Raw genomic sequence first — 15,010 nt, forward strand, 5'->3', positions numbered from 1 at the left:
TATCGCGTTTTCATCTTGTATTATAAGTAAACACATGTATTGCTATAACTGGAACATCTATGGTGACACTGCAGCTAGGTGTGCAACTCAGATATACCAAGTACCGCGGTTACATTTGAGAATGGGACAGTCGTCTCACTACATTAAAAAGAACTGGCCGTCCCATAAGCATTTGGTTCCAGGGCAGAAAAGGGTGACACATAAACCACTTCTCAACCCAATAAAAATATGTCTGCATCGTCTTCATATAAAAAACTTGGACTGAAAAAATTACTTGATAGCAATGAACAAGAAAAGTGAAGGACTCCGGGACGGATGTTTCCATGAATACCTAATGTCAGTATTAAGGAAGGCGTTTTCGTTGGACCACAAATCAGACCCATCATCGGTGAGTGGGGGATAGGGATAGTGTGGGATAGGGTTGAGTAACCCTGTTAAGGCAGAAACCTGATTTCTTAAAAACCTCCATTAACATCAGCAAGTACATTTCTTTAGTTCTTCTTTGGCAAGATGCTCCAATGTCATTAAAGCCTGCAAATTAGGGTTAAACATCATTATCAGTCACCATGAATCCGAAACAAGCATGAAGTCTGTGAAAATGTTCTTGTTTCGCATAAATATGTTTAGTTCTTCATGTGCTGTAAAGTAAAGATCAGCCATTCCCTTTTTCCATCCTTCACCTCACCCTGATGATTTGTGGTATGAACACTGGCCAATGCATCACCCGATCACACTGTTTCAACCTATGTACAGCAAATTGTTAGATTAAAACTAAACTGACACTTTATTAATAAGTTTCTGTTCCCAGATTGCACGCATCACACTCCTTCCTGGTTGGCTGTGCGACTGAGCTCTGCAAAGGACTGGCATACTGGTAGGTGTTCTCCTTGCATTGCACCTGGTGCTGCTGCGATAGCAATAGAGCAGGTAGTTTTACTTTACTTATTTTACTACTTGTGTTAAGTTACTCGCTACTTTAAAAAGTAATCGGTCTACGTAATGCAAGTTCCTTTTAACGCATTATCCCAATACTGGTCCAGAGATTGTGCTGCTGAGCTTAGCACTGCAAAGTCCAGCTCATCAATACAAATTTAGAGATTTCTGAAATAATTCAGACAGACTATTTAAACTAGTAGAAGGAATAAATCGATCACCCAAGCATTTACCACAGGACATTTATCTTGTGGATGCTTCTACCCATGGCTGGTGAACGTGTGTGTGAAGCTAAGCAGGTGAACAATGGATGTGCACAGACTACAAAATCCTTAACTGTAACCCGTTTATTATGGGTTATTAAACACCACATAAATGCACAGACTAACAAGCCATTTGAAGATCTGCTAGTGGGGCCAGTGGAAACCATCCATCCATCCATTTTCCAACCCACTGAATCTGAACACAGGGTCACGGGGGTCTGCTGGAGCCAATCCATGTTGGTGAAAATTTTCTTGGTGACTACAGAGCATCATACTACATGCTGCTGGTTGACATCATGCTTCAAACATACAAAACCACGAAATGCAATGTGTCACTAAAGAGTCAATGCTTACATTCTCACTTGGATTCTTTCTTTGCTAATCTTGGTGCAGTCAGTGCCGAATATGGTGGAAGGTCTCACCAGGACATTGCAATAACGGAAAAAGAGTATCAGGGCAACTGGAATCCATCAATGCTGGTCGACTATTGTTAGACACTGAAATGAGAAGCCTCAGATGTGGAGTACAAACAATAATCAGCAACAACCATCTGTAGCTCAATTGAACTAATGCAATGTGTCAGCACAATTAAGTGAATAAACCGGCTAAATTCAATAAAAGTGAATTTCATGTTTCTCTAAATTCTTGCATGATACTGTAAATATGGTGTCCCACAGGGCTCAGTACCTAGGCCCCTATTCTTCTCACTTTACATGTTTCCACTGGGACCTATCATTAGAAAAGATGGCATTAATTTCCACTCATACTGTATACAGAAAACACCCAACTATATCTTTCTTTTAGGAGTTTGACTGGGCCACTGATGGACTTCAGTTTTCTTTATTTTAAGCCACTCCATTATTGCCCTGGCAGTGTGCTTTGGGTCATTGTCATGTTGAAAGACAAACTTCATCCAGTTTAAGCTCCTTGGCAGAGGGCAGTGGTTTTGCCTTCAGGATCTATCTCATTATGCAGCATTCATCTTCTCATCAGTCCCACTTGCTGAAAACATGGGGACGGTGTTACCAGGCTGATGTGCAGTGTTAGATTTAGATTTATACCACACATACCACTTAATGTTTATGCTGAAAAGTTCCACTTCAATTATATCAGTCCACAAAACTTTCTGCAACATCTTCTTTCGAGTGACTTGTGTAATTCTTTACAGGCAACAACCTTTTTTTTAGGTCAAGATTCTTCCTTGCTACTCGTCTATAAAAGCTCTTGTACGCAGTTTTTAATGCCTGGAAAACATTCTGGATTAAATCACTTAGAGATCTGTGCATAAATAATGTCTTTGCATCTTACGAACAATTACACCCCAAATGTAACTTTCCAGCAACACATTTCTTTCACTACCTCCAAATTATGCACAGCCACGCACAACACCAACCACATCATCAAGTCTGCAGATGATACGATGGTGCTGGGACTGATAAGCAGGGATGATGAAACAGCATACAGAGATGAGGTGGAACAGCTGTCTGCATGGTGTGAAGACAACAATCTATCTCTTAATGTCGACAAGACAAAAGAGATAATCGTGGACTTCAGAAAATCACGTCCTGCCCACATCCCACTCAGCATCAACGGTATAGATGTGGAGACTGTTAGGAGTACCAAGTTCCTCGGTGTGCACATAACTGAGGAACTTACATGGACACATAACACCTCATCACTAATCAAGAAAGCCCAGCAGAGACTACACTTCCTGAGGCGACTGAAGCAAGCAAGTCTTCCCCCTTCCATCCTCACCATGTTCTACAGAGGCACCATTGAGAGTGTTCTGACCAGCTGCATCACTGTCTGGTATGGCAACTGCAACATATCCAACCGCAAGCGCCTGCAAAGGATAGTGAAGACAGCAGAGAACATTATTGGGGTGCCTCTCCCTTCACTGCAGGACACATTTTACAAACGCAGTGTCCGCAAGGCCAGCAGCATTGTGCAGGACCCCTTACACCCCTCACATGGACTTTTCACACTTCCGCCATCCAAGAGAAGATACTGCAGCATTACAGCCAGATCTGCCAGCTGCAGGATAGTTTTTACCCCCAAACTGATAGACTCCTTAACACCAGGCTGCCCCCGGGACCTTCCACACGGCCTCAACCACCTCTAAAAACAGAACTTTTATACATGTGAGCCACTGTCCTGCAAAGATGAGTGTGCAGGTAGAAAAGAACTGAAAATCTCATACTGACCTTTAAGTATTTTGACACACATGATATCCTTCTGCTGTGAAACATTCTGACCTGTCATTGTTTACACGTCTTAAACAACTATTATCATACACTGATAGTTTCTGTATGATCTATATCTATTATTTATTATTTATTATATTACATATCTTACACATCAATATTGCTGCTACTTCTTTGTCTTGTCTTTGCACAATGTCTTGTCTTGTTTGTGTTTTAATTTTAAATTTAAATTTTAATTCTATTTTTAAATTATTATTTGCACGTCATGTTGTTACACTGTGGACCCTGAGCTTCGCAATTTCGTCTATCTGTATACTTGTATATGGTTGAGATGACAATAAAGTTCACTTTGACTTTGATTAGAAACTTTATTAAACAAAACTTGCCTAATTTTCCTCACCTCTCACCTACCTCTATGCCGGAAAAAATATTGATCAGTGTTGAGGACTCAGCGAGCATCTCCGTAATAAATAGAAACATTTTACAGTCCCTTCCTTTCAAAGATCCCAGAGTACAGTGGGAAAAGAATCTCTCACTCGACATCTCAGAAAAGGAGTGGAAAGTAGCAATGCACAGAATTCACTCGAGCTCCATATGCGCAAAGCATAGAATTATTCAACTCAAAATTATATATCGAGCACATCTGTCTAATTTAAAATTGTCCAAAATGTTTCCAGGGCAAGATCCAACCTGCAAACACTGCAATCAAGTTCCAGCCTCACTGGGTCACATGTTTTGAGCCTGCACCAAATTAACATCATTCCGGACCAACATTTTTAAGTGCCTTTCAGACATCCTTGGTGTCCCAATCCCTCCTAATCCACTAACAGCTGTGTTAGGTGTTCTTCCAGATGGGCTTAAAGTGGAGAAGGACAAACAAACTGTGATTGCTTTACTACGCTATTGGCATGTAGACTTATCTTGCTCAACTGGCAGAATCCTAGCCCACTTCTGTTAAGTCAGTGGGTAACTGATGTTATATACTATTTGAAATTGGAAAAAATCAAATTCTTATTTAGAGGATCTATACAAAACTTTTTCAAAACCTGGCAGGATCTAATCAATAACATTTTAGAATAAGCTCTTAAAGCACTGAGGAAGCAGATTCTCTCCCGTCTTTTATTTATTATCAATTCATTTATTAATTTACCTATTTACTTATTTTTACTAGTTTAAAGTTTTACTGTGCTGGCCTAGCTCTCTTTATCATGGGTGAGGGTTGATTTGTTTCAAACCTGGTTTTGTTAAACTTGACCTGCTTGTATTCAAAGTTATTTGACTTTAATAAAATCAATAAAATGCTATTAAACTAAACAGCTCTTGTTGCACAGTTGAGCCATGAACATCATCACCAATCGCAGGGAATTCTACAAATCAGTTAGATGTCACAGTAGCCTTTATGACAAGTGACCTTCTAGTTTGATGACTAAGTTTAGAGGGCTGTGCTGGCCTAGACTGTATGCCTATATTTTTTCAATTTCTGTATGACAGACCACACTGAGTTCTATGCATCTGGTGCCATTGAGGTGGCCCATATTTATCCTTCTATAGAATTATATTGCTGACATGTTTTGCATTCTCTTTTGTCTTCATTTAGATTTGCTTTACTTAAATTCTCTAGCATATTGTGGAATCTCAGTGACTTAGACGGTAAGGGGAAAACAATGTAGCCGTCCAAAGCAAGCCTTATATTTACAAAGGGCAGGGATACTTTTAAAAATCACACAAATTTAATTTTTATTTTTTTGGAAATATTTTCAATTTATTCCATTTGACTCTGTTAGGATGTACACTGTTTTGTAGCTAGAAAAATTATTATTTTACTTTACAGTAAGTAGACTGTATACAATAACAGGACATGATAAACTGTGCAAATAGTTTTGGGGGGCTGATTACTACTATCAGCATGCATCACTACTTGATGTAAAACATAAATATGTGTCTTTATAAAATAGGCAGCTGAAAGAGTACTGCAGACCTAACTATACGTAAAATTGTCTTTGCTGCCCCACATTTGTTTGTGGTTCCTAATATTTATTTATTTCAAACACACATGGGCATACATGCAAGAGTGAACCCACCATAACACAGCTGTCTTACCGACTGGAGAAAAAGCTTTTTTTTATTTTTTTTTTCCTGACAGGATTGATGCAATTACACTGGGATTAGCCAGGATCTCCACAGACTTGTTCCCAAGCATTTTGGGACAGATTAGTGTCCAGATGCACATAAACTGTACCACATCTAACAGCCATTTTAACAGAGCGCTAGATAGGATAGAAAGATTACGTTACTGGAATAAGCTAAGAGGATGTCAGCACTGCACGCTGTCAGCATTTCCACTTTGGTAATTAATTGCAATGAGTTAGCATGGGCTATAGACAAAAAAGAACTGGCTTGATAAAAATAGCAAGAGACATACTCCATTCTACATGACATTAAGAATGGAGTGCTGAATATTCAAGACTTTAATTAGTATACAAATAGATTAAAACAGAAATACTGAAGTCAGTAAGGAAAAAGAAGGTCCTAGCCTCGATACGATCATCGCATTGTTGTATTCCAGTCTGGATGGAATCCATACAGCCATCAGAATGATTTTCTGGGACATCTGATCAAAAAATCCGTATCTGATTGTTCCTCTAATCTGGGGCATGTGGAGATATCGGAAATTCCCTCATAACCAGATTTACACTTGGCTAAGCCGTTTGGGCTCACAGACTCTGAAAATGACAACTCTGCATTATTTTACTAGACCAATTTGAACAGATTTCAAAGCACCCTTTACAAATGGATCCAAAACACATTTTATTAAAAGCCTGGCAGTTTATGTAGCAAGTTCTCATCTGTGTCTTTTACTTAGGAAGCAACACTGCTGCTTTTAATACTGGTGTTTTCAAGTAGCAGAAACGCTTAACATTGGGATTGGTGGACGCTTGCTTCTTAAATTAAGTCAGCGGCAGCAAAAACTGAAGCAAAACATGCATGCTAAAATGCAAATAGATTGTCTCAAGAAAATACCTGATTCTTTGACATCTTTCAGACAGCAGAATCATACAGCGTGTGGGGTGTGGTGTGAAGAGCCCTGTACATTAAGCTAAATGGCCCGACAAACTGCAGGCCAAAAGGCTCACAAATTTAATTCTAAACACTTAAATCAGACAACTTGGGCCACTTGTGTAGCACTTACTGGGAGTGTGATAAAAGGAAACTGAATCCGTCTCGATATGGTTGAAGCAGCGCTGAGTTCTCTAAACTGCCCTCTGATGATGGAGGCGGTAAGCTGGTTAGGCTTCTCAGTGGCTTGTCTCTGCCAGCACAAGGCACCATGACGCAGTGGGAAAGTGGGACTGTGCAGAAAATAGAGGATTAGTCTTGGAAAAAAGAAAACTTTATTATTTTTATGACTGGCATTACATTTTTAGGTGTGGCAGCGGTTAGCAACACAGATCATTTTTTACACTAGCAAAATATACTGCTGCCAACTGCCTACACTGGGAATTCATTTTAAAGGAATACAATGTTATGGAATATGCAAAGAAAATATAAGCAGATTATTAACACACTGAGCCTGTGAAGAGCGCTATACAAACAATCTGAATTGAGTTGAAAAAATTCTGAGAAAAGTCTGAAACAATATATATATTTTTTTTTAAATAAATATTCTACATATTGAATGATTGTATGAATTCAGCATTAAGCACCTCTTAAAGAGCCAAGAAAACTGAGAATAAAGACACTGAACTAAGCATTTATTTATGGCAGATGGCATATATGTGAACTAAACAAACATTTTAACAAACAGGATTTTGATGCAATTTATTTAGAAGAATTGGTGATCCTGGACTAATTCAGTGCAGTCTTAAAAAGTAAATAAGTAATTTAACTCTAGCACAAAGGAAAAAAACAGCAAAAGTTCCGTTTTTTTGTTTACTACTTTAGTACACTTTACTTTGTATAAACTAAAGGTTTGATTTTAAAACCTCCAGGACTCTTAAAGCAGACTTTATACACCCGTCAAAACTGGAATGTGTAAATCCATCACCACCGCAGACAAGCAAAGGTTCTTCATGAAGAGTCATCTGTCCTGGACAGTCCTGCACCGGCTGTGTGACCTTTTAAAAATAAAACAGAACGTTAACTATAAAAATGTCGACAATAATACCATCTGTTTGTGTAATATATTTTACTATTTATATTATATATGTTACAGTTTGGTTGGTGTTGTTAGGGTAGCATTGCTGTCTCACAGCTCCAGGACACTCAATTCATATCCCGGAAAAGATCTCAGTCTGTTCTTATGTCCGTTTCTGGGTTTTTTTTTTTTAGTGTGCATTTGCCATTTTTTACCCAACAAATGAGAGTTAGGTTCATGGGCAAATGTAAATTTGGTTGCTTTGAGTAAGCATGCATCTCCACATAAATAGGTCTTGTAATGGACTGGCATCGTCCCCTTCAGGCTTGAGTCGTGCTGTATGCCTTAATGGTGTTGGGATAGGCAGAGGTGCAAAGCCAAGGTATACAGGTCATTTCACGAAAACAAAAAGAACTGACGTAAAATGCATTTCAAAAACTGTCATAACACGGTGTACACTAAAGCAGGCAGCCAGAATGGCCGGTCAGTTAAGAATTTGTCTTGAAAGCAACTGGGTACAGATTTAAATCACACTGCGAATTGTGTAATCCCTTAATATACCCGTTCCCAAATGTAAAGAATTTTGTGTATATGTGAGGAAATCATTAAGTCCTAAGAACTAAAGACGACTGAGTATTTGATCATCAGACTACTGTAACGTCTCTAAACTCAACAGACTTCTTCTTATTTCGGCTGCTCCTGTTAGGAGTCGCCACAGCAGATCATCTTCTTCCATATCTTTCTTTCCTCTACATCTTGTTCTTCTACACCCATCACCTGCATGTCCTCTCTCACCACATCCATAAACCTTCTCTTAGGCCTTTCTCTTTTTCTCTTGCCTGGCAGCTCTATCCTTAGCATCCTTCTCCCAGTATACCCATCATCTCTCCTCTGCACATGTCCAAACCAACACAATCTCGCCTCTCTGACTTTGTCTCCCAACCGTCCAACTTGAGCTGACCCTCTAATGTACTCATTTCTAATCCTGTCCATCCTCGTCACACCCAGTGCAAATCTTAACATCTTTAACTCTGCTACCTCCAGCTCTGTCTCCTGCTTTCTGGTCAGTGCCATCGTCTCCAACCCATATAACATAGCTGGTCTCACTACTGTCCTGTAGACCTTCCCTTTCACTCTTGCTAATACCCATCTGTCACAAATTACTCCTGACACTCTTCTCCACCCATTCCACCCTGCCTGCACTCTCTTCTTTACGTCTCTTCCACAAACCCCATTACTCTTTATTGTTGATCCCAAGTATCTAAACCCAACAGACTGAGGTCGCCAAATTTATCCACACGTTACCAAAAAAACACACACCAAGATTAATAGTTTAATTGTTCAATTTTCTTTAGTCGGATATAGTTTCAAAATATTTCATTTTTGAAAACATGGCCTCATGCTATGAAATCTGAAAAAATGCTTATTTTTAAAAAAATCTGGAGTGCTTTATCTTTTTAACTTTATACTTCTTAAGGTCTTGTCATGTTACATGATATTTGCACTTACTTTCAGTTGCAGGCCTCATTTACAAGTTTGTAGGGGTCCTCAATCACAGTCCTGGAGGGCCGCAGTGGCTGCAGGTTTTTGCTCCAACCCAGTTTCTTAATAAGAAGCTCTTATTGCTCAAGTAATACTTTTTCACTTTAGTTGTCTCGCTTGTATTGCTTATTTTAGTCTTAAACAGCCGTATTCTTGGTTTTTAATGGCTCCTAATTAGCAATAACATGCAAATGACAAAAGGGACCAGCATTTCTCCATTTAGCTTGTTACCATTTACACCGGTTTGTATTTATTATGCACTATTAGGTTTAATTAAATACTTGGAAGGAAAGTGAAGAGAAAAAAGTGAAGTACTGAGAATTACTCCTCCATTTTAGCCTTCAAATCATTTAGATGATATCCTTGGAAAGGGCAAGAAAATCTAGGATATGAGAATTACCTGACATAGAAGAGTTAAACCACTAACAAGCCATGAAATTAAATTATTGGCAAGAATTGCTTTCTAATTAATCAACCGGGTTAGAACAAAAACCTGCAGCCACTGCGGCCCTCCAAGACTGTGATTGAGGACCCCTGTGTGAGTCGGGGCAGTCAGTCACTGGGTGCTCCTTTGGCTGTAGTTGTGTAACCTGACATCACCAGTGACTCGTTCCAGCCAGTCTGTGAATTGCTCCAAACCAAACAGGTTTGATTTGGCCTCAAGTTGTAGGTGTGGGCTCTGTGTACAGGACAGTTGAGAACAAATGAGCATTCAGCCGGAAGTGCAATACATTTAATGTAGCTACAAGGGATAAGGAACACGAGTGTTTTGGACCTCACAAACAGAAGACAAACTTGTCTGTCTTACCTTTATGTACTACGACAGAATGTAAAAAGAAAAAAGATCTGAGATAGCAGTTGAACTTGCCGTACCTGGAAAGCTTTCATACAGCACTGGCATGGTTAGACAACATGTTATTGGATGGCAGAAAAAGAAGAAACTTCACAATGCTTTCAAAATGTGAAACTGTGCTGGAAAGTCACTATGGAGTCATTTCACTTGCAGGTCATTTCCAGCAGTTTAATCTGACAGCCTCAGGCAAGGAGATTAGCAGCCACAGTTGTCAAGTCTGACATCCCCTCTGACTAAAAGTCGTGTAATGTGCCTACTCATTAAATCAATAAGTTATCAGACGCAGTTCTGGGGAACCCCCTCTGGCTGCAGGCTTTTGCTTTGACCAAACTCCTAGTCAGTGAGTCTTTATTTTTACCTTTAATTGACCTGACTATTTCATTGACCTCCTATTTTTCCTTTCTGTACTTAGCATTTAGAAAAGTGCAGTATTGTGGGATTTATAAGAAATTACAAGCTACTTGTATTTTTTCTATATCTTTATGTGTAGTTTGCTTCCTTACTTGTATCTAAATACTGACAATAACAAGCAAAGTAGACACCAGTGAAAAAGAGTGGCTGCTTCAGTCTTCCACTTGTGTGATTGCTAGTAAATGATGGATTAAATAACTGACACATTAAAAAATACATTTTTTTAAAAAGCAAAAATAACTCACTGTGGTATAGCAGGCCCACAGCTCACGTGAAAAAGGCCAGTTTTAAATAAATAATCACTGCACTCACGGTTTAGCGAGGGGGTGTGGTGGTGTGTGGCCAAGCGGTTCTCGGGGAATTCATGATGCGGGTGATTCTCACTTAAGTGCACAGGTGAGGAGTCGTCCACATCCGTAATTGTTCCCGGGAGCTGCTAATCACCACAGCTGAACTACGTCCCCATCATAAATAGAACCACGAGGCGGCCAGAAAGGGGGAAAAAGGAAAAAAAAAAAAGAGAAAGAAACGGCGGTTGTGAGAGTAAGGAAGAAGGCAGGAAGCTGGAGGAGAAAGCCGGTGCATGAGAAAAGAGAAAGAGAACGAGCGAGTGAGTGCTCGTAGGCAGCTGGAAGGTGAGCCCCGAGAAGAGTGTTTGGCCGACACTTGGTGGGGCAGAAGGAAGTGGTCGCTCCAGCTGAGCGATCAGGGAGCTGGAGTGACCGGTGATGACGGATGGCTCGCCGTGGAAGACAGTGGGAGTCGGGAGGCTTGGGTGGTGAATTTCCTGGCGTGAGTGTCCTGGTCGTTGGGGAAGCCAAGTCCGATCTGGAGAGTGCTAGACCGAAGCCAGGGATCGGGAAGCCTCCAGATCAGTCGTGTGGGAAGAAGGTCAGCTGCTGGTAGGGCGACCCTCCTGTGGTGGGGGCCAAATTGGAGAAGCAGGGGAGCCGCCAGGTAAAAGAAGACACCGGGCTTTGTGTTTTTAAAGGATTGCCTCCAGCTGTTGTTTTAACCTCGTTTTAAAGGATTGTTTTTTCTAGTGTTTTTTTAACCTCCACAATTTCACTTCTGTTTTTATGGATTATTTATTTAATGACTTTTGAGACACTGCACTTTATTTATTTGGATACTGTTTTGTTGTTTTGTTGTTGTTTTAATAAAAGCACTTTCCACTTTTTGCACCATCCCCTTGCTCCATTTGTTGTGCCTCACCGCCGAGCTCATCGGTGACATTACCGACGGTGTCGGGTTCAAGAGCTCCATGAAGCTGCATGGGAGCGTGGAGAGAACCCACATCGTCACACTCATACCTATGCATTTAAAATACGCACATTTTTGCTTTATTCAGTAAAAGTTTACCATACACATTTTGTAATTTCTGGACTGATTCAAAAAGACAAATAAAGCTCTATCTATCTAATATTCTTTAATAAGTTTATGAAATCACTATTGTACTGTCCAGGTATTGAGGTGAGATTCACTTTTGATGTTTTATCAGTAAACTGAAATACAGTATTCTGTCAAATTACTATACACATATATCAATTATGAACGAAAAACTTGTATTCATTATATTCCACTTTTGGGTATTTGGCAATGCATATTATTTACTGTATTGCAGAATTGCTATTAACAGGAATCCTCTAGACTTGGTTTATCCTGTAGTACCCAAACGCTTAAAATCAAACAGAGATCTGTTGTAAAAGAGCAGAAGAAAACATCCTGGCATTTGAAACTATTCATTCAGGATCTTATACTTGTACTTGTTATTTCAGCAACTTAAAATAGCTTTCTGTGACTAATTTTTCTCATACACTGTTTGCTTAACCTAAAGTGTATCCTACCCTGTGAAAATACTTGAGCTTGCAATGTGAAGTAAGGGGCTGTGCTGCTCAGATAAAAGAATCCGTTGTCTGCAGCAAATAAGAGGCATAGAGACACTGTATATTAGAAGAACTATCTTGGGTTCTTTCCCTATTTGTTCAAAAAACAAACCAGACAATGCCCTCATTTGTGAAACCTTATCATTACATTTAAAAATAATTGCAAGAAAAAAAGTATGTCGTTACAGATTCAGTCTAGCATTCTGGCCACTTCTTGTCAAAGCCGCTGTCACTGCCTTATGGTGTTATGTTTAATTTGGGAATAGTTACTTGGAAATGCTTGAAATAGTCGCCAGAAGATAGATGGAACTGCAGTTGCAACTTTCATGCAACACTTGTCATCAATGAAGAGGTCACTGTAGTTTCCTTGTGTGTTTTTTTCCACATAAGGTGGCCAATATACAGTATTACAATATATTCTTAATTATCTCTCCATCTCCCTAATGTTATTGTGGGTCATGGGCAACAAGAATCGACCCAGACTAGAAACCGTGATTTCACTTTCAATGTTCTTGTTTGCAGTATATATGATTTTTAGGACTTTGTCACACCTTAATTTCATGTTGCTTACAGGTGATTTTTCAAAGCTGCAAGGAGCCTTCAATCTTTTACTTTAAATAACTTTTTTTTAATCAAAAGTATCATTGTAAGACCCTTAATATGACAGCCAAAGCTTAAAAGCATTGCATTTATAAACTGTAAACTATCATTTGCTATAATACACTATATTTAAACCAGTAACGGCGCACTGCACGATATTGTGCAGTGAATACACTTGACTTGAACATTCCTAGTTTTCATAGTCTTCCTTTGTATGTTTAGAATTCATTTGCTCAGAGATTGATGTGCTTGCTGCTTCCTGAGCAGCTCTTCTTTTCTCCACCCTAGCGGCTCGCTTCTTCTCTTCTTTTGCTGCCATCTTTTTACGTTAATACTGATTAAGTCAGTGTTTCTGTTGCAATTACTTGGCATGTTTTCTTTAATTTTACACTTAAGCTGGCACTTAAATCTTCAATCTGCCTCAAGAATGATTTAAGGTATGAAGAGTTAGGGGAAGTGACGGTGAAGGTGGTAGGGAATGAGAACGGTGCCTGTACACATGTGCCGCACGGCCGCCCTGCCGAGAGTTAATTCTACAATAAAATAAAGTAAAAATAAAAAGAGGAATAACCTTGGAGGTCAATCATCACCCTGAAAGCGGATAGTAGACTTCATGTAGTATATGTGTACCAAATTTCAGGTCAATAGGTCAGATGGTTTGCGAGTTACAGGTGATTTAAAATCCTGGACAGACAAACAAACAGCCACGGTAGCGTATTATATATAAAGACTGCCAATGTTTCACCAATCATTATCATACAAAAAGTAAACACAGGCTTTCAACTTACATACACTAACAAAAGAACAGTTGCTTATGTAGTGTGACATCCCCAGGGACTCTGTCATAATGCCCTGACAAGCACTACAACTCTCTGCAACTTGCTATGACAAAATCAATTTCTTGTTGGGAGTACAAAAAAAGAACAATGGCAGCCCCAAGGAAAGAAAGGAAATCATGCATTTTGGATTGTACAAATAGAGGAGAAGTTTATCAAAATTTGGAACCAGCACAGATTTCTGTTCAGTGTTTGTCATAAAGTGACAAAGTGGAATAAGAAACTGGAGGATTATCCACATTGCCGGGCCGTCGGAAAGAGGCAACTTTGTTGTACTTTCACAGTGCAATATGCAATTTGTTAGCGCTATGAGGGAATCACGTACTCCCTCTACAATTCCTAGTCGTATAAGTAAATGCCCTCAGAGGTACAGTAACTGGATTCAGCCACTACATTAATTACCATTTAATGGAATCTCCAACTAGAAGTCGCATCAAGTCCTGTGGTGTGATCGACGGCCTACCTGAGCCTCTTCCCAGTATATCTGGATGCCAGAGACCGACCAGCTCACATCATGGCACTGGTAAGTGGTGACATGTTGCATGTTACATTTTCTACATGAAAGAAAGATCTGCATTTTCCATTTCTTTTAAGAAAGACTGACTCTTGAGGCAATTACTTTGAAAGCCAGCTAAATGTTTTTTCTCTGTAATATATATAGACAGGACAGAGTCTTCGGGGAAGAGCAAGGGAAGTAATGTGTTTGCTATGTTGAATGCTGTGTGGTACAGAAATGAAAAGTTCATCTTAGAAAACTACTCATTTGATCTGCTCTACTTAATGATCAAGTTGCCATCCCTTTTACATTCTAAGAGAGCCTACATGTCACCACAAGACAACAAGAAGACTGCTCTAAGCAAGCTGTGCAACATCATTACTCAGTATGCAAGTTTACATTTGCTGCTGGGAACGGATTTGAGGAACATATCCCAAAATAGCATTCTTTATCGCTCCTGCACTCCAATGAAATAAGCCTATTGATCATTATGCTCACCTTGAGCTGACAGACCATCTCTGAGTACTACGGCTGTTCATTTACAGGCAGTGACTGAAGCGTGTTTAGGAATTCCTCATTAGATATGGATGAGCGTGCAGCATGCTTTTAATCAAATTATCAAAAAATGTATGCGTGACTGTGCTTAAATAAAAAAAAACAAATCCACTCGTTTCCAAATATGAAACCATGGCTGAGAAGTACACATTGACACTCACAGTAGTTCAGGTCAGTGATACAGAAACAAACAAAAAATGCAGGTATGAGGTCAGATAATAGTCAAAGTTGCTAAAAGTCAATCCTGACAAATGCTGGAAAATGAATACAAGGATATCAGTGGGATGTGGAAAAGC

The 15,010-nt window shown here is 39.5% G+C and overlaps 1 protein-coding gene across 3 annotated transcripts in view; it reads right to left on the reverse strand.

The window, feature by feature from the left end:
* Positions 1-6,775: 6,775 nt before the first annotated feature.
* Positions 6,776-15,010, reverse strand: part of rnls (renalase, FAD-dependent amine oxidase) — a 207,322-nt gene continuing 199,087 nt past the window's right edge. For all 3 annotated transcript variants that reach the window (XM_028795429.2, XM_028795430.2, XM_051923146.1), the window contains one exon: positions 6,776-7,515. In XM_028795429.2, coding sequence (XP_028651262.1) covers positions 7,363-7,515 — 153 coding nt within the window. In that variant the 3' untranslated portion in view covers positions 6,776-7,362. The remainder of the gene's footprint in view (positions 7,516-15,010) is intronic.

Source organism: Erpetoichthys calabaricus, chromosome 2, assembly GCF_900747795.2.
Source record: "Erpetoichthys calabaricus chromosome 2, fErpCal1.3, whole genome shotgun sequence".
NCBI classification, from domain to species: domain Eukaryota; kingdom Metazoa; phylum Chordata; class Cladistia; order Polypteriformes; family Polypteridae; genus Erpetoichthys; species Erpetoichthys calabaricus.